Source organism: Urocampus carinirostris, chromosome 1, assembly GCF_059441175.1.
Source record: "Urocampus carinirostris isolate Australia breed hairy pipefish chromosome 1, RoL_Ucar_1.0, whole genome shotgun sequence".
NCBI lineage: Eukaryota > Metazoa > Chordata > Actinopteri > Syngnathiformes > Syngnathidae > Urocampus > Urocampus carinirostris.
In genome coordinates this window covers 47,513,439-47,538,562 of record NC_142349.1, presented here as the reverse complement: position 1 = coordinate 47,538,562, position 25,124 = coordinate 47,513,439, and the positions used below count along the sequence as shown (strand labels likewise).

Genomic DNA, 25,124 nt, shown 5'->3' with positions numbered 1-25,124 from the left:
AAGGTAAACATAAAACAAAGACTTTGAAGTGAAAGTGACGGGAAGCTGCGTTGTTGCTGTTATGGACTTTTTGGACTATTTCACAGGCTTGAGGCATCATTGCTGTCATGCACTCTCTAGACAATTTCAACATATTGCCTATTATTTTCTTTTTTTTGGTGTTCACCAGGTTTTGTGTACTGTTACCCAATGCCACATCTAATGCACCCTGGTCATCCTGGGAGGGGGGATTACCACTTGTGAGGCACTTTCTCAAGGTTTATTATTTTCCTCGTGCTGAGGTTTTGAGTTTTTCCTTACCCGCATAATGGTTGAGTATCAGGGGATGGTGTAATTGTAACCTGTGCAGGCAGTCCTTTGAGACATCTTGTGATTAAGGGATATACAAATAAATGTGACTTGACAAATAAGATCAAAGACTTGGGAAAAAATGTGCCAAATACAGTTTCATCGTAGTTCCCAGAGACTGTCCCTGTCAAGAACCGGAACAGGAGGAGAACCCAAATGTGTGACGTTTCTCACACAAGCTTTTATTTTACAGGAAATGGGACAGTCATGCACGTTAACCCAAACGCCAGTGATTTGGTGATCATTGGGCGGAAGACGTAAAGCAGCAGTCTGGCGTGGAATGACAGGAAGCCAGAGGCAGACAAGATCGACAATTGCACGAGCAGATATCGGACAGATGGGGTAGATACCGGACAGGACGGGACAGACAGTATTGATATCAAAACTGGATATCGAAATTAAACAAGACAAACTAAACGAGAACAAAACTGAAGCTCGATATTAAACAGGACAAACTAGATGGGAATGAAACTGGAGATTGATAGCAAACAAGCCAAAAATAGACGGGAACGATACCGGACAGGAAACACAGGTAGAAAACCGGACAGAGTCAAAACCCACATCTTGCGGGTGCAGAGGTTCGTTGACTGACTGACAATGGGTGAGTGAGAGCACTGAGCTTAAATAGATGGAAAGCCAATCTGTCGCAGCTGGCGCCCCACGGGCAGGGCCTATTGGGCGCCATGGCAACCGTGACAGGCCCAAATTATACCAATTGTGCAGGGGTGGCTAACCTGGTCCTGGAAAGCCGTACGTCCTGCTTGTTTTGGAAGTTTCTCTGCTCCAATACAGGGGATTCCAATCACCTGAATTGTTATTAAGCTCTCACAAAGCTTGCTAACAAGCTGAAAATTGGCGTCACCTGTGTTGGAGCAGAGAAACCTCCCAAAATTGCAGGACGTGGGGCTCTCCAGGACCGGGTTAGCCACTCCTGCAATAGTGCAATGAAAGAACAGTGCACTCTATGGGCATAACTAGACTGTTGTTGAGGGTGATCAAGCATCCCCATATTCAACCCAAGCACCCCTAAAAGGTTAGAGCATTTTAAAAACTCTTTTTCTTATTAAAGGACCGGATTTGCTCAGAATCTGATGAAAAATGCTAGGTAAAACAAAAAGTAAAACAAATTAAAAAATGTGATCAACGCGGCATCAGAAATACTCCACTGCCAGACACTCTGCATCCCCAAAGCTTTGAACCTAAAATTGCCCCTAGTGCATTGTAAGAATAGTACAACGAAAAGTAGCGATAACAATAGCAGCAACAAAAAAATTCCCAAATAAGTCACAAAAGCTATATTTTTACAGTATTGCTCATTTTTTAGGGTGGTGATGGCCTTGGAGAATAAACTGTCCCTGGGCCTGTTAGTCCTTGTTTTAAGGGACCTGTAGCAGTATCCCAAGCCGGCAATGTCCTCGTGCATTGTTTACGTTTCCAGAAGCTGGTCCTGCGAAAAGAGCAGAGTAAAAAAGACAGTGTGTGACAGTAGTGAGAAGTATCACTCTTTTATCAAGAAATATTTAATTATTTTACATAGTATGAGGCTCAACTAAACAGAGCTGACAAATTGTCCGCCATCTTGTTTAGCCAAAACAACAAAAACATTGTGAAAGGTTGGGCAAAAATAATAAGAAAATGGATGCGCTTTGGTCACTTTGAGTGAAAGTAGTGCACTCTGGACAAATCGATGGAGACGTGTCTCTCACCAAAAGGTATGCAAACATGTTTCTCCCCTGTCTTATAGGGAAGGGGTGTGGAATTGCAAAATGGAACATGAAGCTCTAACAGACACCTCTGGCAAAAAAAAAGATCTCAATGAACAAAAGACTCTTGTTAAAACTGCAGTCATGATTAATGATGCGGGGCACCTGAGTCTGCTCCATTGGCTCCAACAGCCGCGGACGCTGTTTGGCTGCTTCCTCTTTTTTAAACCTTCGCTTTCCTGACAACACTCGGCGGATCGTTTGTGAACCTACGCCACACGCTAGGCAAACTTTTGTGACTCCTGACTCTATCCTGCCCTGTTGTTCTGTCTGATTCCTGTTGCCGACCTTTTTTCTGGACACGTTTATGTTTTTGCTCCTCCGTCCCGGGCATCGACTTGTTTTTCCTCGCTCTCGACATTGCCTGCGCTCGACACAGAAGTGCCACTTCCGCGTTCCCCGAGATCTGCTACCCGTGACCGACGATCCCCGGATCGTCGGTGCAAGTCCTCTCCTCCATCTAAATAAAACTGAGTAAAACAAATGCAATTGGGTCCCGTCTCCGTTCCTGGTCCGTGACATGCACACAGCTGGATTTTGAAGGTTTTATGATAAGTGAAGGTGAAAGGCCATTGCTTGGAAAGTATTGATAAGAAAGGATAAAGCAAATAAATACTTCACTAAAATATGTGGATAAATACGATGTGCATTCACAACAACTAAATAAATAATGTGTTTATCAAAATAATGATGTAATGATTAAATAATAAACCTAATAAATCTGGAAAACACACTGCTATGGTGACAACATACTTAGTGACATATTTTAATAATATAACATTCCCTGTCTCTGGCTCTTTTAGGAGCCTTAAATTTGAAACATAAAATATGCATGCTCAATATCTTTAAGGGGAAAATTTTGTCAATTTTATTTTGTATTTTCTTAACTCTTTAAGAGTTCGACTTAAAGAACCACAATTAAATCTGATCAAACATTAAATTTTGCAATTAAAATATATCACTGTGATTATAAAAAAACTTAAAGGGCTACACAGACCACCATTGCACCATCCATCCACTTTATTATATATATTAATTTGATCATAGTGTGTTCAATGTCACGGCATGCTTCTGTGAAGTGTTCGACAGTAATGGGTTCAACATTTAAACACAAATTCCAGAACATTTTACAAATATTTTTCGTGATTACATAATTTGTGTTCACAACACGTTCGTATTACTGCAATTAAATACATTGTATTGCATAATCTTAAATAACAATGATTAAGGTTTGAACAATTCACACAAGAGAGTTTGCACTGCATTTAACTGAGATGATGTGGGTTGCAGCACGGCGGCGCAGTGGTTAGCGCTTGTGCGGCACAGTTCATGTCATGGAAAACCTGTCATGGGTTCAAATCCAGCTCCAGACTTCCTGTGCGGAGTTTGTATGTTCTCCCCGTGCTTGCGTGGGTTTCCTCCGGGCACTCCGGTTTCCTCCCACGTTCCAAAAACATGCATTTCAGGTGAATTGGCCGGTCCAAATTGTCCCTAGGTGTGAATGAGCGAATGAGTTGTCTGTCCCTGTGTGCCCTGCGATTGGCTGGCAACCAGTTCAGGATGTCCCCTGCCCGGAGATGGCTGGGATGGGCTCCAGCCCCCCCGCGACCCTAATGAGGATAAGCGGTACGGCTAATGAGATGAGATGAGATGTGGGTTGGACAAATAAAATATGTATAGGGGACATATTCCCATCGTTATATTTGCTTCATACGCTGCTCGTCAAGAGATAGGTCTAAGGGATTAAAAAAACGTTTCGGAGGGCTTCCAGGTATTTAATTTATTATTATTATTATTATCTATGTATCACTTAGAACTCAAAACACGACAAGATGACGTTATGCAGACGTTGTATCTTTGCGAATAAAGTTTTAGCATTTTGAAACCGGAAGTCGATACAAAGCATGCGTTTTGTTTGGTTGCCATAACAACCACAGAAAAGATGGCTTCTGGAGAGCAGCGTGTCTCTGCTGAAGTTTTGCAAGGGCTCGCCCGGCATTTAAACTGTCTCGGCGAAGACAACAAGTCGACGAGAAAGAGAGCCCTGGAGTGCATCAAGCGAGAAACTGTGGACAAGAAGCTGTCGGGTACAGTCCAACAGGAGCTCTTCTTAGCCCTCCTCAAGCCTCTCCTCAAGTGTCTGTCAGACCCGATGGAGCGATGTCGAGAAATCGCCATTATGTTAATAAGTGATTTTATTCACTGCGTCCCGGAACCACAGGAGTCGTTGCCTTATCTCATGCCGTGCTTGGCTCAGCGATTCGGGGGGAAAGAGATCCTGGAGCCGGCAGAGGAGCTTCGCTTGTCGGCTACGGAAATGTTGACTTTGACGGTGGAGGTGTGTGGAAGGCAGCTGGCGCCTTATCTCAACGAAATGATTAACATATTGCAGATGACTGTTGTCGACCCATTCCCGGATGTCAAAAGAGAAAGCTGCAAATGCATTGTCACTTTTGCCAAGTGTGTGCCAGGTTAGTGAAACGTCAGCTAATGCTATTACAAGGAAATACATTTAATCACTTTCTGGTTGTTAATAGTGGATGGGTCCCCAACTTTTCTCAAGCCGAGAGCTACTCTTTGTTACTAGTTTTATTTCCAAAATTAAATTTTAGCTTGTTATTACTATTTTGTTACTATGTTATTACTAGATTAAGTGTTGGGTGTATGGTTATAATGACTCGGCCAATCACTTATACTGCTTTACTAGAAAATTATAGCATTTCAAAAACTCTTGCCATTGGGGAGCTTTTTTTTAAGAACTGGTCCGCGGTCACCTCAGCTGTCTATAGGAGGCCCCTTGGTGCCCGTGGGTACCACGTTGGAGACCTCTGCCCTAGTGGTTACATCAGGCATGTCAATCTTAGTTTGGCTCTGGGGCCAGATCCAGACTTTCTGTTCTTAGATAGATAGATAGATAGATAGATAGATAGATACTTTGTTCATCCCCGAAGGGAAATTCACATTTCCAGCAGCATCCCTGAGCTGAGAACAATCGAGAACAATCGAAAATAACACGGGAGCTGCTGGAGTGGCTGCCATTCGTGACGGCGCCGGAAGAAAAGATTCAATTTGAATCATGTACAAACAAACAAACAATTGAATCATGTACAAACAAACAAACAAACAAAATATTCATGTTAGGCAGGCCAACTCAGTAAAATAATGTAAACTATACATTTAGGCAGGCCAACTCAGTAAAATAATGTAAACTATACATTTTTATCTTTGTTTTTACGTATTATACTTTATCATTGAGCCTAGATTAGTAACATACCCTAGATATTATACTCGCGGATGACAAAGGATCTTTTCTAAAAACAACAAATTAATTCACAAGCAGTGAATATTTTTTTTTCATCTTTATTAATAAATCTGTTTTTCACCTGAACCAACTCACCATGCTACGCAAACTCAATAATGCCCTATAGCGGCCAGAGAGAGCTTTCTTTTTGTATTCATTAAAAAAAATTATTACTTTTGATAGAAAGGACTTAGAACCACTCTTCTTTTTTGTCATACTCAGAAATTTGTGGCGGGCAGGGTTTAATCATCTGAGCCTTATTTTTGACATGGCTGGGTTACACGCTTACATAATGATAATACTACTACTACTAATAATAATGATAATAAAATAATCATACACAGATGGCTGGGCTTTTGTGTTTAAGTTGCTACTCCATCAATAGAATGACAATTAAAAGAACTTGGATGCAAAATTAACTTTCTTCTAGATAGATAGATAGATAGATAGATACTTTATTCATCCCCGAAGGGAAATTCACTTTTCCAGCAGCATCCCTAAGCTGAGAACAATCGAAAATAACTGAGAACAATCGAAAATAACACGGGAGCTGCTGGAGTGGCTGCCATTCGTGACGGCGCCGGAGAAACGATTCAATTTGAATCATGTACAAACAAACAAACAATTGAATCATGTACAAGAAACGATTCAATCTGAATCATGTACAAACAAACAAACAATTGAATCATGTACAACAAACAAACAAAATAGAGCATAGCCGAGACACTATACCAATATCAAACTCTTTCAGTATCAACAGGAACAGGAACAGGTACTTTCATTTATGTACTTGACTTGACTATTAGTATGAGTAATTAGAATTGGTTCGATATAAAGAAATCTGACTCATCTTTATAAATGTTAAATACATTTAACCTCAAACATGGGAACAAAATAAGTACATTATAAATTTAATTTAATTGATTTGTATTGTTTTTATTGTCACTGATATCAACGTTGTGAAACATTGTATGGGACGAGATTAGAACATGACACTCCATATAAACATGTAATAAAGACTTTAAGGATAAAAGACCATCAGTATAAATAGGCAAAATATTTACAAGTCGTGCTTACAAAGTACCAGCATACTCTCGTTATGCGTTTCTTTCGCAATATAAAACAATGCTATTAGCTTTCACTGAGTCCCTCTGCTGTGTTTGTTTTTGTTACCATGTAAACCAGAAGCTTGGGCTTTGCAAGTGAGCTTTCAAGGTTGCATTTCCTATTTACAATTCATATAATTATGAAATTAGATTTGCTCATGTATTATCGTTGATAATTGCATCGTCTAAGTAGATTATAAATCCCGTCCAACGCGTCTTGTTGCCCAGTATTTGGCGCTACAGGTCCCTTAAAACAAGGACAAACAGGCTACCTCAGGGCCACCACCACCCTAAATTATCGCGCAAAACTGTAAGAATATATATCTTGCAACATATATGTTAATTTTTTTTTTTTGCTAATGCTGTTATTGCAGCCGAATGTGAGATTCCAGATGTGTCTGCATGTAAGATATCACGGCGGCGCAGTGGTTAGCGCGTGTGTGTGTCACAATTGTGGAACTTGCAGCCTGGACTCTTAGCATGATTGCAGCAAGGCTTTAAGGCTAGGACCTTAGCTTGGCCTTTTGGCTGAGAGTAAGAGTCCCGGCTCCTAGGCTTTGCAGCGTATTATGAACTGATAACGGATAATGGATAATGAATAAAGAAGACAGAACAATAACCCTTAAAAAATCCCCCACCTGTCGATTGCAGTACTTTTTCATTGCACTATTATTACAACTCCAGACAGTCTCTGAGCAATATGTTGTAAATATTTTTGCCATTTTCTATCTTATTTTTTCTTTTTAAAGTACAGCTTACCCTGGATGGCCATGTCTAATCTCGTTGCATACAATCTTTCACTACGTTGATATTAATGACAATAGAGACCATTCTATTCTATTCTATTCTATTCTATTCTATTCTATTCTATTCTATTCTATTCTATTCTATTCTATTCTATTCTATTCTATTCTATTCTAGTCTCTAGTTTATTCTAAATATCTAGCGAGTGTCTGTGAAGGAGAGTATTCGATCCAAAATATCACAAATCTGTGCAAACAAACGTGATGGAAAATCAGAGCATGTGGGTTTTGATGTAATGTTGTGTAATTTATCCATATTTCCTCACATACCATTATTAGAGCTAAGCAGAATGTACTTCAAAAATTGTTGGCATTCATTTTATCAATGGTTTGTTGGTCGGTTGATTGGATCAGAAGCAAAACATACTTTAAAAAAGAAAATTTCCACATTTTTAAACTGTTCCCATTAAACGGCGAGTTTTTGATTGCTAAAAAGTATTTTTTAAGTGCTGTGTTTACTTTTAGTAAGTCGACTGGTAAACTACAGAAAGTAAAACGTATATCTTATCTGCCACTCTTCCAGATTAGTCTTCATTTTACAATAAACTCTTGAAATATTCCTTATTCTATTCACCAAGAAGTGTCATTCTTCTGTTGGTCCCTCCAGAGCATTTCCACCAGCAAGCTGAGAGTCTGGTGAAGCCTCTTATGCAGACAATCGCTCATCAGCACTCCAAGGTGAGGGTGTCCGTTGTCGAGGCCACCGGGGCGGTCATTCAGCACGGCACTGGGAAAAACGTGGACGATGTCCTGTCTCACTTGGCGCAGAGACTTTTTGACGACTCACCGCAGGTTCTTGTTGTTGTTTAGTTCGTTTGTTGTATTTTTGTTTACAAATGCTTTCTCTTGAATATGAAAAAATATATATCATATTTTAATTTATCATATGGTGCAGGTGAGAAAAGCTGTGATTGTAGTTGTCGGCGATTGGCTTCTTAACCTACGGGACAGATACTCGTACTTCCACAAACTCACTCCGCTCTTGCTAAGCGGTGTTACAGATGAGATGCCCGAGATAAGGTAGGCTTTCATACGTTGACTCTGTACTTAAGCAATTTATTTCAATTTATTCATAGCACCAGAATAGTGTATGCATATCATTGCTGTATACAGATAACCATTTGAATTCAATGGTTATTTGTATACACCAACACATCAAGCGTCTTCATTGTGCTATAGCTCCTGTGCCTGTCCTGTTTACATCAAAGAAAAATGACTGTGTAAAAAGGGCTGATGTTAAAAATGGAACAATTCTCTGAAAGTATTACAGCTACAAGCAGTTTATAAGTTTATAATGGATACATTTTGCGAAGGGCAGCACGGCGGCGCAGTGGTTAGCGCTTGTGCGGCACAGTTCATGTCATGGGAACCTGTCGTGGGTTCAAATCCAGCTCCAGACTTTCTGTGCGGAGTTTGTATGTTCTCCCCGTGCTTGCGTGGGTTTCCTCCGGGCACTCCGGTTTCCTCCCACATTCCAAAGACATGCATTTCAGGTGAATTGGCCGGTCCAAATTGTCCCTAGGTGTGAATGAGCGAATGAGTTGTCTGTCCCTGTGTGCCCTGCGATTGGCCGGCAACCAGTTCAGGGTGTCCCCTGCCCACTGCCCGATGATTGCTGGGATGGGCTCCAGCCCCCCCGCGACCCTACTGAGGATAAGCGGTACGGCTAATGAGATGAGATGAGACATTTTGCGAAACTTACAATTTGCGTTACTTCATTGTATTGTGAATCTAGTTTGAAAACGATTGTAGAGTGTGTTGGAGAATATTGCAAACAAAAGACAAACTGTGTTCAATGTGTTTGTATTCTAAAAGTATTTAATGATAAAATAATTTCCCCGGTGGGGCAGCTCGGCGACGCAGTGGTTAGCGCGTGCGCGGTACAGTTCTTAGGTCATGAAATCGAACCTTCCTGTGTGGAGTTTGCATGTTCTCTCCATGCTTGCGTGGTTTCCTCTGGGCACTCCGGTTTCCTCCCACATTCCAAAAACATGCATGTCAGGTTAATTGCCGGTCCAAATTGTCCCTATGTGTGAACTAGCGAGTGAGTTGTCTGTCCCTGTGTGCCCTGCGACTGACTGGCAACCAGTTTGGGGTGTCCCCTGCCCACTGCCCAAAGATAGCTGGGATGGGCTCCCCGTGACCCGACAGAGGATAAGCGGTGCAGATAATGAATGAATGAATGAATAATTTTACTGTTCTAAAAATAAATGCACAAAAGCACCTTTTTTTTTTCTTTCCCCCCAAAAATCGCCTATATTTTCCAATCGAGCCAAATTTCTATGAACACTATTGATGCACACATGTAGATGAAAAATAACTAAACCATTACTTGATAAACCCAAATGTGTGCTGCAGAGTCTTGGCAGGGGGGTTATGGAAGCAGGTTGGTGCACAGTGGGAGAAAGAGAACGAGGACGACCTCAAGGACAAGATGGACTTTCTCCTCAGCCCTCCGCCTTTTTACCCAACAGGAGGTTTGTGCTGCTGCAGCCGAGCCACACCGACACGGAGACAAAAAAAGTCAGACTTTTTAAAATAATCACTTGTAGCATGCCTCTAAGATATGATTCTCAGGTTAAAAAAAAAGCAAGCTTTACCATGACGGATGGTTTAAATCTTTTTTGGCAGCTGTCTGAGGTTTTGACACTGTAAAAGCAAAATGCAAGTACAAACGCTTGGTTTATTGTGTATTCAATTACGGCCTCTGGTTGTTGGTTGGAAGGCCTTGAAACAAGTTTGAAAATGAATCTGGTCATTACAGCATGTTCTGTTTAATTTATGTGTGTGTTTGTATTTGTGGCTGGACTACAAGCATTCAGTTTGTGTTAAATACTGTCGCAAAAATAACATCAGCCTGGGGACTGAACAGGAATGAAAAGGGTGCCAAAGGAAAGGGTGCCTCCTCCTTTTTTAGTTTTTTTTAATCTCAACTGTATTAAAGTAGGGTACATTAGAGTCAATTATTTGAGTTACTATAATAGAAAGAGTAAACAATGAAATCAATCTTCTTCTTTTTCCAGTGGAGCGTCCAGGTCTGGGCTGCAGGGAATTGGTCGTGAGGAACCTGTATAGACTTGTGCCCGCCATTAGCCACGATCTGACCGACTGGCTAGTTGCCACCCGAGTTCGAACCTCGCAGCTGCTTTCAGTGCTGCTGCTCCATGCAGAGGAACACAGCACGCAGCACCTCCAACCAATATTAGCCCTTCTCTACCGGGCCTGCACTGATACCGAAAAGAATGTGGTCCAGAATGTGAGCCTGACTCATATTTTTCCATGTCAAATTACAGTGAGATGTATTAAAAGTTCTGTTATTAGAAAATATGTAAAGCTAAAGCTGCTCAGGGACAACCGTCAGTCATTTTTGTGTCTGCATCGGATGACTAAACAAATTCATTTTTTAAAGCAAAAACGTGGGTAAAATGCATTCCACAATTTTTGTTGTCTTATGCTTAAGTTATGTAAAGTCATGTCAAAACTTGCCTTCTACGGTCGGAACTAAAGTTTAATTAACCATAACATAACCCAAAATACTTGTTGATTTTAAAATTGTCTTTCCAATGGTGTCCAAAAGTTATGCAAAATTAAAAAACAGGAAACTGGCTCAACACAAGTAACAAATGCCATAAAACAGTTGATTTTTCTGTACTCATTATTTTGATTTTTCAATTCGTTTTTCATTTAATATTTTAGTTTAGCTGGTCTCTTTGCTGTTTGCTGCTTCATTATTACTTAATATTATCCCCCAACGGAACGATCAAATTTACTTGGAAAGATAAAACATTTCCTTATTCTTTCACTTCCTCCGAATGTTTGTGTTTTTGAGTTTTGCATTATGAAAATACCCCAAAAATCTATATTTAGTAAGTACAAGCTGTACCCAAAATGTAAAAGCAATATAACCTGTTTCCATATGTCTGGACTGCCGGCAGCATGTGAAGACTGTCTCGTATTGCCCAGATAGGTAGAAGAAAGCCTTTTCAGATTACTTATTTTATGAGGAAATAGATGGGGGGTCCTCGTCATGAATTTTACAGAAACCTGTCCTTTTTACGACTGAGTTGTGTCAGGACACCCTTTCATTAGTTCAAAAAAGAAAATCCAAGTTCAAAGGTCAAAGCAATTATTTCTGAAAGTGACAGCAATTTCCTTTTTTAAAAAGAAAGTCAACACAAAATTCTTCTTTCCTTCCTTACTAATCTAAACTGAACGTTTGGATCAAGTGTTTATTCTCCGTGCGTTGTTAGCTACGCCTAACAGTAATAAATGATTTTTCACTCACCTAATGCTTTTCTGCATGTTCTCTCCCTTAGTGCCTTGCTGCAGCTAAACTACTGGGTACATTTGTTACACCAGAGGCCTTCCTTAAGCTGGTCCTCGATCATGTCAACTCGCCATATTCAGCCACCCGCCCGTGGTCCGCCCTCATGGTGCTGTGCGCTGTGCTGGGAGGATGCCCAAAGCCTCTTCTAGGACCGCATCTCAAGCAGGTTGCTGACACGCTGGCCCAGCCTGACGTCTGCCAGGAATATCAGCAGGTCAGGGGTCGTGGATGTTTTTGGCACAAGTTGCTGTTTTACCCCTCAATGTTGTTCACTTTATTGATAGCTTCACTATAGACTACACAAAAGAAGTTTAAAAAGTTAACCGGCTTCCCACAATTTTCACACTGACTGTTTTAACTCGTCTCCTCTTTGCTGCTTTTGGCATCATCATAGATTATCGCCAATAACAGCTGTGTAGAATAGCAATTTTATTTTTGGCAATATATTTATTTACCTTATTTGCTTCTACTAATCTAAATGTTTTATGATAAGGAACTCCCTCTTTGAAGACAAGCTTTATAAAAGCACCTCTGTGCCAACCAAGTTTAGAGAGTTTGTTGTTTTGAAAAAAAGAGGAAAAGAATAGCTGACCTGGAAAAAGCCAGCCTAGTCACATGTTGCTTGTCAAATCTAATATCACAAGCCGGTGATCATCATGTTTGTGCTTGAATCAAATAGGACGAAAGAAACGAGTATTTGGTGCTGTCTGTTAAATCAACATTAATGTGATGTGTGGGCAAAAAAGGCACCAAATGTGAATCAGAGAGTGTCTCTTCCTGTAGATTCTGAAAGGGAATGGTTTTGAGGGCAGAGTTAGCTCCTAACTAGTCAACATGAACATTAAGCATAAATGACTTTAATCGTCATTATACAAGTATATTTAAAATGGAGGGCTTCTCCCTTAGTGCAAGTGAAACAAAATAAAATGTTAAAAATGCGTCAAAGGATGAAAACGTTAAAATGTAATATATTAACAATATAATAATAAGATGTCCAGAACTTTATGCTCATGAACACTGTAGATGGTAGTTCAGGGTGGTAATGGCTTTATTCATTATGTTAGTTCTTGCTCTGGTGCACCTAGAGTGCCTTCCAGAAGGCAGCAGGTCAAAGAGCTGGGCACCTGGATGTAACCTGTCTTTGATGATCTGGGTTTTGCTAAGGCACCGAGTGGAGTAGACATCCATCTAGATAGGCGAGAGGGGGGACAATGATGCGCTGTGCTACTTTACCCGTCCAGTGCAGCCTTTTCCCGACCACCTCACTGCAGGGTGTACCATATGGAAACGCAGTAGGTCAGCAGGCTTTCGATGGACGAGCAGTAAATAAAAGCATTATATTAGGCAGGAATAATAATTGCTGCTTTCGGCTTACATGTGACAATAATCAGCCTTAGTCTTCACTGTCTGGTATTGTTGATAGTGGTGGGTGTTTTGCATGCTTCGTTAGGGACTTTTTTCTCCAAGAAAAGCCCAAAGGAATGTCCGTTTACCTCTCGCCATGTAGCTCTCACCCCTTTCAATTTACAAAGCTGTACACAATCTTTGTGCTTGGTTTTGACTCATTTAGAACCTGGAGTATGTCACCTTCATTCCACACTTTGCTCTCACAACAAAGAACTTTAAAAATAATGACTCTCTTCCCATCATCTTAAAGTCTGTCAGGTCAAGGCCGATGATAAATGAAGTGCAGCGCTTGTCAGCCTCCCTCTTATTGTATAGTATGTATGAGGTCATTAGGGGAGGGGGGGGTTGACCAACAGGACAGGCTGCTAGTAGCTAGAGGGAGACCCTGTATCCATCTGTACCTCTTTCTCGAGTGAGTAGGGCACCTGCAACCCAGTTGTGAGGATGGGAAAAAATTGAAAGAGATGGCTTGGCAAACATGTTGCCTTTTGTTCGTTTTAGGTCTGCAAATTACTGTGTGCGGTTTACAATAGAAAAAAAATCCCTAAAGTTTGGGTAATTATAAGTATAGTTTTTCCTCTTGCTTCTTTAAAAACTAAGAAATAAAATATTTAAAAGAAGCAAGATTGTCTAATCTAGCAGACAGTAGGTTAATATGCTAATTTTAGGGAAAGATTTTCCTCCAAGATTAGAAAAAATACTTAAGATGAGCCCATAATAATTTAAGTACACATTTAATTTTTTTAAGTTAAATATCTCAAACTAAACACAACATTTCTACTATTTCTACTATCTATATATCTTTTTTTTACATTGCATCAAAGGATATTTGAATAAATCAACTCAGGTGACAGTTTGAATAATCAACACATTTCAGGTTGTTATTTAGGTCAGTGGTTCTGAACCAGTCTGATTTGAGAACCCGCTATCGCATCCTTATTACGAGCTGTGACCAAAATGAAAAAAACAAAACAAACATTTCCATGTCTCAAATGTATTGAATAAAAGGACTGTGCAGAGATAGTAGATAAAATTCACATTAAAAATGAAAAGAAAAAACAAAATGACCAGCACAGATTTTATTTCATTTTATTTTAAATATTTCATCGAATGCTCAATTAACTGCATTTTTAAGAAAATTTGAAACACTTCTCTTCAGTAGCTTTGTCTTCAAGATATCAAAATGATTATCTCATATATTCTTCGTTGTATCCATGCTTGGCCATGCTCAACATGTGTACATAAAACTCACCAGTCTTTTTCTGTGGTATGAAATGGCAGTTGTCAACATTTGCAGGACATTATCGCCATCTACTGTTAAAATGTGTTTTTGCCCCAGAGTTTTTTTTCTTAGAATTTTGTAAAGGCCTGCGACCAATTGAAAATGGTAAATGGGCTGCATTTATATAGTGCTTTTCAGATCAATGAAGACCTCCAAAAGCGCTTTACAATGTGCTTCACACTTACCCATTCACACACACACTCACACACCAATAGCGGCCATGCAGCCATGCAAGGCGCCGACCTGCTTATTGGGGGCATTAGGGATTCAGTGTCTTGCCCAAGGTCACTTCGAAATATAACACGGAGGTGCCGGGAATCGAGACCTACTTTTGGGCTCCAATCCACAAGATGAGCAACATTTCTCTAGCTTATCAAGGTCTTTCGACACCGTTGTAGCAGACCGCATCAACAGTGCCGCTCCTGGTCATGCAAAATAGTGCAACTCTTTCGAAATACAGTAATCCCTCGGTTATCGCGGTTAATGGGGACCAAAACCACCTGTGAAAAGTGAAAATCCGCGAAGTGGCGACGCCCCTTCAAAAATGTTATTTTTTATTTTTTTATTATTATTTTTTAATTATTATTATTTTTTAGACCTGCAAAGCTCTGAACCCGCGAACGTGGAACCGCAAAGTAGCGAGGTCCCACTGTAAAATCAACCAAAACGCTGTTCCACAAAATGTACACAATAGAGTTTGGTATACCACAAGATAAACAATTAAGATCTGCACCATCCTAGTGTAGTCATCTTGACTCAAAACGAGACCCTGAGAAATCTGAACACTGCACCAGATGAGATCCAAGTACTGTGGAGCTGTTGAGAAATCAAATATAAATAGTCTTCAAAGTGTCCTGTGGTCAGGAAAATGGTGCAGGCCGTCCGGGGGGAATGAGTTGAAAATTTGGTAGCCGATATGCGAAGTTTCTATACGGTTTGACCTCGCCAACTCTTTCATGTGCCTTGTTTTCTTTTCTTTATTTCCGCAAGAGGTTTGGAGAAAGAGGGGGAAAAAAACACCGCTTATGAAAACAAGTGTGGTCAGTTGAAGATGGTGCAAACGGTTTGAGGCTAAATGAAAGGCGAGCCGGTGGTTAGAGAAGTGAGCCAGTTGCCAGGTACGCTGTGAATCACATATGGTTTTCCTTTTCGAGGGGGACCATCGGCACTATCAAACCCCACAGCTCCGGTGAGAGTCCTTTTTGTTTAGAATTGCCATGGTGCAATGGTCACTACAGAATCAAATTTTCAAGGAAACCACCCTAACTGTTTGTAGGTACTGCAAAATGGCAGCAGTGGGAATGAAAGTGTCTGTTTTGTTTCAATATCACAGCTCAGAATCATGCAAAGCATTCATAAATCTTTTTCTTGCCAACATCTGTCATGAGTGACAGCCACATAATGCTCAGTCTGCCCTAAAGATACTTAGCGGTACAAGCAGGAAGGCAGGAACATGAGCACGAAACTGTTTGTTTTCCTGTCGCCATAGCAACATTAGTGCATATTGGGGGTGGTCTCTAGGTCGAGGCAGCCATGGTTGGGTGGAAATGTCATGTGTTTGTATTTTTGATGCACCCAGCGATTGCTACTGAGAAGCGTGTCCAGACCCACAAAACCAGGTGTCCCTAGTCATCTCCAGGTGTCAACCTAGTTATTAAACTCCATCTCTGTTTTGTTTTCAGTTTCGCGCCATTCTTTGTTTTTTAGCCCCAACGCATAAGATTGTCTATTGTCTTAACGCATGTAAGTTTGTGATGATTCTTCGGATACTTTTTAAGGAACGATTAAATTTTGCAAAATTTAATATTGAATGCAGTATATTAGTTGTTTTGGGAATCAGCCACAATCAGGCAAAACATTTATTTTCTTTTGCGAGGGGTTATTTCTACCCACTGTTTAGGCTGCCACTCTTGAGCAAGCCTCCAAAATAATAATTAAATTTATTGCATTCATTTAGAAGAGTCCTTCTACATTGGTAAAATCAACTTAACAGAGCTTACCACATTAAAAACAATATTTCTGTATAAAGCTAAACTTAACATCACTAGCATTATTAACTGCCCTTAGTGGTTACAGTGAATAAATGTGGATTTAAACTCATGACCTCAGAAATCACTAACCACTCAACTCCTATGCCGCAGCTATTATTTTCAATATATTAAAAAAAAAATTTTTCTTATTTTATCAAAGTGACACTTAAAAAGTTATAAATTATTTAATAGGGCAATTTACACTATCATGAGAATTTATTTGACCTCTATTACAATAATTATTTTATGTATTATTTTTTTTAATTTTACTGTTTGTTAATGCAATATCCATTGCAGCCTGGTCATCCTGGAAGGAGGATTACCTCATATGCAGTCCCTTCACAAGGTTTCTTCATTTCCCTAACCTTAACCCTTATGTCGATTTTAGTTAAGGGGATGGTGTAATAATACTCTGTAGTTTGCAGCCCTTTGAGACTCTGCCATTAATGACTTGACTTGACTTGTTTACATAAATTAATACTGGGACACCATGGTATGCCTGCTCACAAATATACTGTCAGAATCTAATATTGGTCCATACCTATCTACAACTCACATGCATATTTTGAATTTGCAACTCACGTGCTAATTTTGATATGTTACACCACTTTATTCTACTTAATTGATTAAATACACAGTAAATAATGGATTATGAATAATAGTTGAATACCAAGTGACACCAATAAAAAGATAGATGGATAGATAGATAGATACTTTATTCATCCCCTAAGGGAAATTAACATTTCCAGCAGCATCCCTGAGCTGAGAACAGTACAATAATAAAGACAAAAGAATACAATATACAAATACCCAGTGTGACGTGCAAATGCCCACTGTAAAGGTCTTGTCACACTACTCTCTCATAATGTTCAACATTTACTTGTTTTTGTCCGCCTGTAGACAGGTGCCACTTTTTCTGTTTGCCTCCCTATGATTGCACTTGTTAATGTGAGTTTGTACTGCCCAAGAATGTGTGTGTACATAAATGCAGTTTTCTCCAGTGTTCACAACGAGACAGAACTTGATGATTGTTTTGATACTTTCTGTCGTGAAGTTAGAATGCACGATCAGCTCGTGTCCATCCACAGCGATTCACCTCTTATTCCACTTTTCTCAGGTGTTGTACTTGGAGCAGTTGCTCGCCTGCGTGAATGTACTGCTGCGCCAGTGCGATTCCGAGTGCTGCCAAGTCAGTTTGCAGCTGCTGCAGGTGCTGGTCACTGTCCAGAGCATCTCCACCGAGAGTCATATCAACCAGAAGGTAAGAGCGTTTTGCCCCGAATAGCTTTTATCTTGGAAGGTAACTATTTAAGGAATGCCCAGCTTCAAAGTGGGCAGGACAAACGTTATAATTACCCACTTAGCCAAGGAGTGCTGAAATTGCACCTTATGGAATGGAACTTTTAAATCAAGTGCAGGGTGAAAGAAGGAGAAAGAGCAAGACAAGAAAAAAAGCCAGATGTGTTTCTTAGCAGATGTCCATCACCCCACCCCCTACACATTATAAAAAAAGGTTCTATTTCTTTTATGATTGTAGAACAGGTCCCAAAAGAAGAATAAAGATTAAAATGCATTTAATGAAGAGATGCATTTTAAAGGGGGTAATAATGCATTCATCTCTTCATTAAATGCATGTCTTCATGCTAATGTGTTATATTTCTCCACATTAAGTTCAAGGCCTGAATATATTTGATACAAATAATAATCTCATAAGGGATTGATAACTTTAAAATATAGACACCATTTTAGACACTCAAAATGACATCAATGGATTTTGAACTTGCAAGGAGAACAAGAGAGCCACCTAAACTTCGGATAAGAAATTCCAACCTGTTCTTGAAGCCATCCCCGGTAGGTAATTTTAGCGCTCGGTCGTCAAATCTTTCAAGTGTGCAGGGTAGTAGGGAAAACTGTTGAAGAGATGGGAATTCCAACTCTTTTTAGAGAACCAGGTTTTTTCAGCTTGGCTCACTGAAAATAGCTCTCTCTTTTGGCTCCCAAACGGCTCTTCAGGTTGTTTTTGTTGTCTAATCCATATATTACCATTTATTAAGTATTATTATAATTGACTTAAAAAGGGGGAAAAAAATTACAACCAAAAAATTGAACGGTAATACAGGAAAACACGGTAAGCATACATTAAAATAGTTATGATACTACAAAAATAAAGATAAAATGCAAAACAATTTAACCTTTTTATGCTCAACAAATGTCAACAGCACAGAAAAACTTAAAATCTATGCATTTTGACCAATCACAGGAGAAAAATAGCGTCTCAAAGGGAACTGGCTCTTGTCTAGTGGGTAGCCGGCTCCTGTCATCCATTTGCAAGGCTCATAGAACGACACAACAGCGCTGTCAAATACAGTATTAGGCTCACATTATTTTGTGAAGCAGTCGTAATTTTCCTTTTCTTTCGGCGCTTAGTAAATACGTTTTTTTATAATTGCTATCTAACTATATTTTAGTTGCTATGTTGAATGTTAACATATTCCGAAAATATGTTCCGCTAACAACTTGGAAGTGTCAAGACCAGAACGGAGACAGGACCCACTTGCGTACGTTTCTCTTAGTTTTATTGGGAAGAAGGGAAAGGATTGTACACACGATCGGGAGATCGCTGGTCACGGGAAGCAGGTTGCTCAGACGTGGTATTTCCGTGGCAAACGATGGCGTTGTCGAGAGTGGGAAAAAAATAGGTCAGTAGCCGGGACAGGAGAGCAAAAACGTGGTCGAGATCAGAAAATGGGTCGAAGCCGGGTAACAGACAGAGGCCAGAACAGGAGTTAGTCAGGGTCAAAAAGCTTGCCTAGCGTGAGCTGAGATTTGCAGACAGACTGACAACCGGTGACAGAAAGACGGGGGTTTAAAAAGTGACAGGGAGCCAATCAGCATCCGAGGCAGTTGGCGCCAAAGGAGCAGGCACATGTGCCTCGCATCAGTAATCATGACAGTAAGAGAGAGTGAACAGTGTCGCAGAAACGCTGTCAGATGTGTGAGGGCATGTTGCCGTTGGATTCCTGTAGCCAAAGGCATCGACTTCAAATTCCGTACACAGTTCGCATCAGGTGCCCGACGGGCTTGACAAATGGTAAAAAAATGGCTGTAGGCCTCTCTCGTTGTCTGTCAAACGAAACATAAAAACTAAATTAATAGCAGTCCTTGCAGGTTATTTAAAATAAATGTGAATTACTTTTCTTTAGAGAGACATTTTGTATTAAGCACGCAGTGGGTGGGTTGGTGGTTGACCAAGCAGCTTTTTCTGTTAACCCATAATGAAGTCATAAAAGAACCAAACCTTGTGAATGTTTTTTGTGACAATTACTTTTTTAGAGAAAAATCAGAGTTGTAGAAATAACTGGAATCCCAAGGGAGCCATGACATTATGTTCTTCACAAGTGTATGTAAACCTTTGACCACAACTGTACATATGCATTTTTCTTTTCAAAAAGTACTCGAAGTTTGAGAAATTTGTATTTATTTTACATAACATGAGGCTCACTTAGATGGACCTCAAATCAATGTCCGCTTTCCTGCTGCTTTGGGTAGCCCCAAATACCAAAAACTTTGTGAGAGGCTTGGCAACAAAATGAGAAGAGTAATCATAATAATCACTTTGATTCTCCGTAGTTTATAGTCTTCCTTGGGCTTTGTAGAACTCATTTTATGTTGTACTTTGCAATATAATGGGACCTGTGGGTCAAATATCACACAGTGTCCCTTTAAGGAAGGTTATTATAACAGAGCAAAATGGTTCTGACCAATATAATCAAAATGATTAACATTTGCTGTAAAACATTCAACCCCCATATAGGTTTGCCAGCACTCAGATGTGAGCGTGAGAATATAGAACTGTGAGGCATATTTGCTGACAGCTAGTTCAGCGGAGCCGTCATAGATTCTTGTTGTTTTTTTATGATTTCTAAAAAATGAATATAGATTATATGTTAAATTAATCTATAACAAATCTGTTACAGTATATTAAAATTTTGAACACAAATGATTTCCTGACTCAGACAGACAGAAACTGTGACAAATGAAGTCAATAGACAGTCGGGATGGGAGCAAGATTCCCAGACAGGGCATAATCCATAACAGCGCCTGTTTACAACAATCTTCGTATTTGAATGAGCAGTGGTCAAGTAGAGGCCTGTAACAGTCAGCTTATGAATAATAGGAAAGAAATGGTGCACCCAAAGGAAAAGCAGAAGCTGTTTCCCAGAAAAGGGGCACGTTTTTTCCCATCAGTGGACAGCTCAAGATTGTTTGACACGGTCCCCGTCCCTGTCAGTCCCTGAGGGACAATGACGGGACTTGTGAAGTTCCCTGAGGTCCCTTCCCTTGGTCTGAAATAAACACTTAATTATTTGCACTCCTTCCAGCCATTTCCTCTAAGATTAACTTGGCTTCTGTACAAGTTGGTTCCTTTTGATTTTTTGACATCCTGTTTCATGTTTTTTTTCTTGTGTGATAGAGCACTAGTATGTGAAGACTTTGTCATGTTAAAGAGTTGTTATCCTTCACACGCCTAACACGCACTCCTCTCTATTTTCGGAATGGATAATACAAGTTGCACATTATCCATTGTAACTAAACGATAAAGATATGTATCTGAACCAGTAGCACCACTAGAAATGTTGACTTAGCATACTGTACTAAGGTGATTGCATGTATTCATTGTCATCACTTTTACTTCTTTTCAGCCAAGGGTTCACATCAAGGAAGTGAAGCTTTTATTTGTTTAGCTGGATCATTTGAGGCTAGACATTGGGTCATAAAAACAAATTTGTTAATAACAGATTAAAGGAAAACATAAAATCCCTGATTAAATCAACCAGTCGTTTATTTAAAGAAAGATGGCATCAGTTCAAGGAAAATGTAATATTTGTTGCACCCGTGGGAACTTCAAAGTTGGATGTATATAATTTGCTGCTTTCCCTCCGGAAATGATTGAATTCTGAAGTTGTGACTTTATTTTTCTGAGTCCATTTATTTGTTTCGATCCTTATGTCCCCCAAGGCCTTGGAGAGCATAGAGAACTTATGCAAGGTCCAGGGCCTCAGCTCAGTGACAGAGCTCTACAGGCAACACATGGCTCAGCTGTTGGATTGGCTGTCCGCCTCTGTCAACACCTGGTCCAGTTATTCCCCGCACCGGCTCCAGATGAACATCATAGTGATGCATTCAGGTGAGACAAGACAACACAACCCGATGGGTTAACAGGGCCTTGTTGATTGGGGCATTGCACTAGGAAATAGGAGAAAATGCATTGTCTGGTTAATGTTTTTGCAGGCATGACTTTATAGCGCTTTTGTGAGCAGCTTTATACACAAGCTCCCTTACATCACGTTTGAAACATTTAGCTGTTCACACATGATCCATCATGGAGGCAGCGCATCGAGACCCAGCAGCTGTCAAAGCAGCAGAGCTGATTTTCAAAAGTGCATTCCTTTTCTCTGGTCCACAGTAGTAGTTTACGTGTTGGATGCCAGTGTTGAGTGCACAAAGTTTATAGCTTGTTTAATACCAGTGATTAAGTGTTGTGCACAGCTCCCACTAACAGCAAAGGCAGTGAATACAGAGAAACTAGTTAACTAAAGGCCACTCTTTCAATTTATCTTTTGGCGCTTTCTTCAAAATGTCTTCAGACTTTTTTTTTAACGGGACTGTGTATAATATTTAGTGCCTCTTGATGGTACAAAAAAACCTTAATAAAATTAAAAAAAGATTTGAATACTAGGCTAGCATGTATGAACTATCATAACAATCTTAGCTTTTTTTTTTAAAAAAAAAAGTCATAGGTTGAGAAATTTGTATTTCCTTGACATAGTCAAAGCTCTACGTTGAGGTTGGCACCATGTCTGTCTGGGATCTTGTTGGTACGCAGTGCTCTGTGAAAGTTATTTGTTCCCATTAGACAACATTGTCATCTAGTGGTCAAATAATACACACTGGGGCTTTAACCCTTTCACAAAGAGAGGATCCACCAGGGCCAGCCAATTTTGACTAATATTGGCTGGCCCTGGCAGAAAATTGTGTGTACGGGTTATTTAAGCATAAAAAATACCAAAATGAAAGAATAGACTTTTTGACCATTATACAGTAGTACAACTGAATTGAAGACATCTCTTTTCAGTGCAAAGTAAGTCATGTCAAATCATGTTTATTCGTATAGCCCTTAATCCCAAAGAGTCTCAAAGGGCTGCACAGACCACAGATTATTGCAAACCACAGACATTTATTACACCATCACCTGATCTAAAACCTTCATGAGGGCAAGGAAAAATTTTAAAGATTATAATACATCAAAAGATAAAAATCTAAAAAAACAATATACTGCTACTACTAGTACAGAGCAATTGCACACATGCATGATGCCAATGAATGCATGAAGGTTTTTTTTACATACTTTTTATTGTGTCAAAGCCATGTTTCTTCAGTGATTTTCTATTAAACATTATAATAAATCTCTGCAGAAATGTGAGGGCTGTACTCCCTTTTGTGACATACCTTATCTTAGCTCTTTATTAGGCTTGTCAGTGTTTGAACAAACTCTAGTTGGCTAGTTGACTTTCACAAAAAGATGTCTCTCCCTCAATCCCCTTTGTCAGTGTGTGTGCATGTGTGTGTTTGAGTGATAAAGAGCAGTGACCTTCTCTGCGGCGGCGAGACCTTGGCTTTAGCTGTCTATGCCATCTAATCCTCCCTCATCAGCACCTTCTTGTGCCAAAATTTCATCTGCATCCCCCCTTTTCCTTCTAATCTAGTGGGGGGGCTGGCAGTCCCCATAATCCGCCACGCAAACAGACACACACACTCATGTGCTTAAGCAGTCCATTCGCTTGATGATCCCCTCACAGGTCAGGACATCAAACGAGCCGGCCAGCGCCCGCTCTTGACCTTCCTCTGTGGATCAAGGCTAATGTGTCTGTGCTGCGTTTTCATTGGCGCCCATTTGCTCATAAGCCCTCAACGATTCATTGTTGGGATTTCTTTGAGAGAGTGGACATTATGTTTGATGTGCACATTTTGAGTAAAGGGGGAAGTATCTGTTGACAGTTGGCTGGATTCAGACTTGGATCTTTTGCTTGCTCATCAAATCTTCCAGTACATCATCTGTGTGTTTTTCGGAAACGAGCTGCTTATGTACTTCTCATTTTCCCAGCTGGCGATACACTGATGGCTTTTCTGTTAATGTTTTATCTTCAGGACAGGATCTAGCGCCTTAGAAAATGATTATAACCTTTTGGGAAAACTGTGAGCAGTGAGAGATTGGCCCTTGTTGCAAACTGGCTGACTATCTATGACAACTAAGTGACAAATTATTTTTTACACAGTTGAGCATCACCAAGCTATCACAATAACATATGATTTATTTATTATATATGACAGACCTTTTAATTGGCTTTCCATTCTGGGTTTTTCAGACTTTGACCACATATTTTAATGAAATAGCAAAATGTTCTTCTTTTTTTAACTTTTGTTAAAAGTGTTTATACTCGAACACGAAGGATATAAATGTTTCCAACAAGGTGTGCACGATAAATTTAGCTTAAAGTGACTCACATACAGAAGTTGACCAGAAACACCAAATACATAATAGAATGTCTTCTACACACTTAGAACCAATGTTTACATGTGATTGGTATATTTTTATTAGCTGTGTTAAAGGACAGGTTGTATGTGTTCTTGGTACATTTGATATGTGTAGCCTTACTGGGTGAGTGACTATGGTTCTCCTCTGGAGGCAATTACTCCTCACTTACATTACTTTCTGTAGGCAAATTATTTTCCAAGCTAAGCAAGTTGATCAACCTGCAGCCTGCAAATATGTGCCCTTATGAGTTTCAATGCATTTTGTTTCACTTGATGGTTTTTGACAGTAAAATATGTAAGTTTTTATAGTTTATATTATGTAATTATTTCATTAAAACATCATGCTATGTAGCTCCGAAATAAGCCCGACGACCATCTTGTTCGTGCATATGTTTCTAATATTCTGTTTAAAATTAAAATTGACCTGCTGCTCCTCACACTTTTTATTCACACAATTCTGTCTGGTAAGCATCCTCTCGTTGCACACCCAGGACATCCGCTGCGTTCTCTCTTGTCTGGGCAACAGAGTTAAAATAGGGGATGTACGCTTATCAGGCATCACTCACATAGGGTTAAAAATAGCTCTGTAAACAAGGCGTGTGTGTGGGCATTGGACGAGTTTGCCTTTTTTTCTGGAAAGTCTGTGTGACAGACACAAAGGTCTTTTTATGTCTGATTTCCTCTGGCTCCCACTGGTCACTCTTACTGTGACTTTGGTGCTTCAGTGATCTTCAGCCAATGTGCACCAAAATATCCCCTTGTTGCCAAAAGGCCTAAACATTACAAGATATAATACGATCCCAAGTTCAATCAACACTGGGACAAAGTATTTCAGATGGAAATATAAAATATTGACTGTGGGTGCATTGTAGGTCCTGTTATCGGAGAGTTTGTGAGCCAGTTGATGCCCTTGCTGCACACCTGCCTGCAACCACACAGGGACCAAGAAATGAGAATGAACGTCTTCACCATGCTTGCTAAGTTGCTGCTAGATGGGAGCAACACGCTGGATTCAAAAGGGTTAGGCAGCACACACACACACACACATACACGCATACTCAGTGATGGAATAAGCAATCTTTGAAATGGGATCAAGTTCAAATCTGTCATCTCAGGAGTTGGAAGCCTTTTCCTACATAGTTGTTCTCTGAAACAATGTGA

General features: G+C 40.0%; 1 protein-coding gene across 1 annotated transcript in view; it reads left to right on the top strand.

The window, feature by feature from the left end:
- The first annotated feature begins 4,013 nt into the window (after positions 1-4,013).
- dnaaf5 (dynein axonemal assembly factor 5) overlaps positions 4,014-25,124 on the top strand; it is a 41,800-nt gene continuing 20,689 nt past the window's right edge. Inside the window, exons 1-9 of the mRNA XM_088342742.1 lie at positions 4,014-4,582; positions 7,929-8,113; positions 8,217-8,341; positions 9,680-9,798; positions 10,345-10,577; positions 11,638-11,862; positions 17,485-17,628; positions 21,387-21,555; positions 24,836-24,983. Of these exons, the coding sequence (XP_088198868.1) occupies positions 4,054-4,582; positions 7,929-8,113; positions 8,217-8,341; positions 9,680-9,798; positions 10,345-10,577; positions 11,638-11,862; positions 17,485-17,628; positions 21,387-21,555; positions 24,836-24,983 (1,877 nt within the window). The 5' untranslated portion in view covers positions 4,014-4,053. The remainder of the gene's footprint in view (positions 4,583-7,928; positions 8,114-8,216; positions 8,342-9,679; positions 9,799-10,344; positions 10,578-11,637; positions 11,863-17,484; positions 17,629-21,386; positions 21,556-24,835; positions 24,984-25,124) is intronic.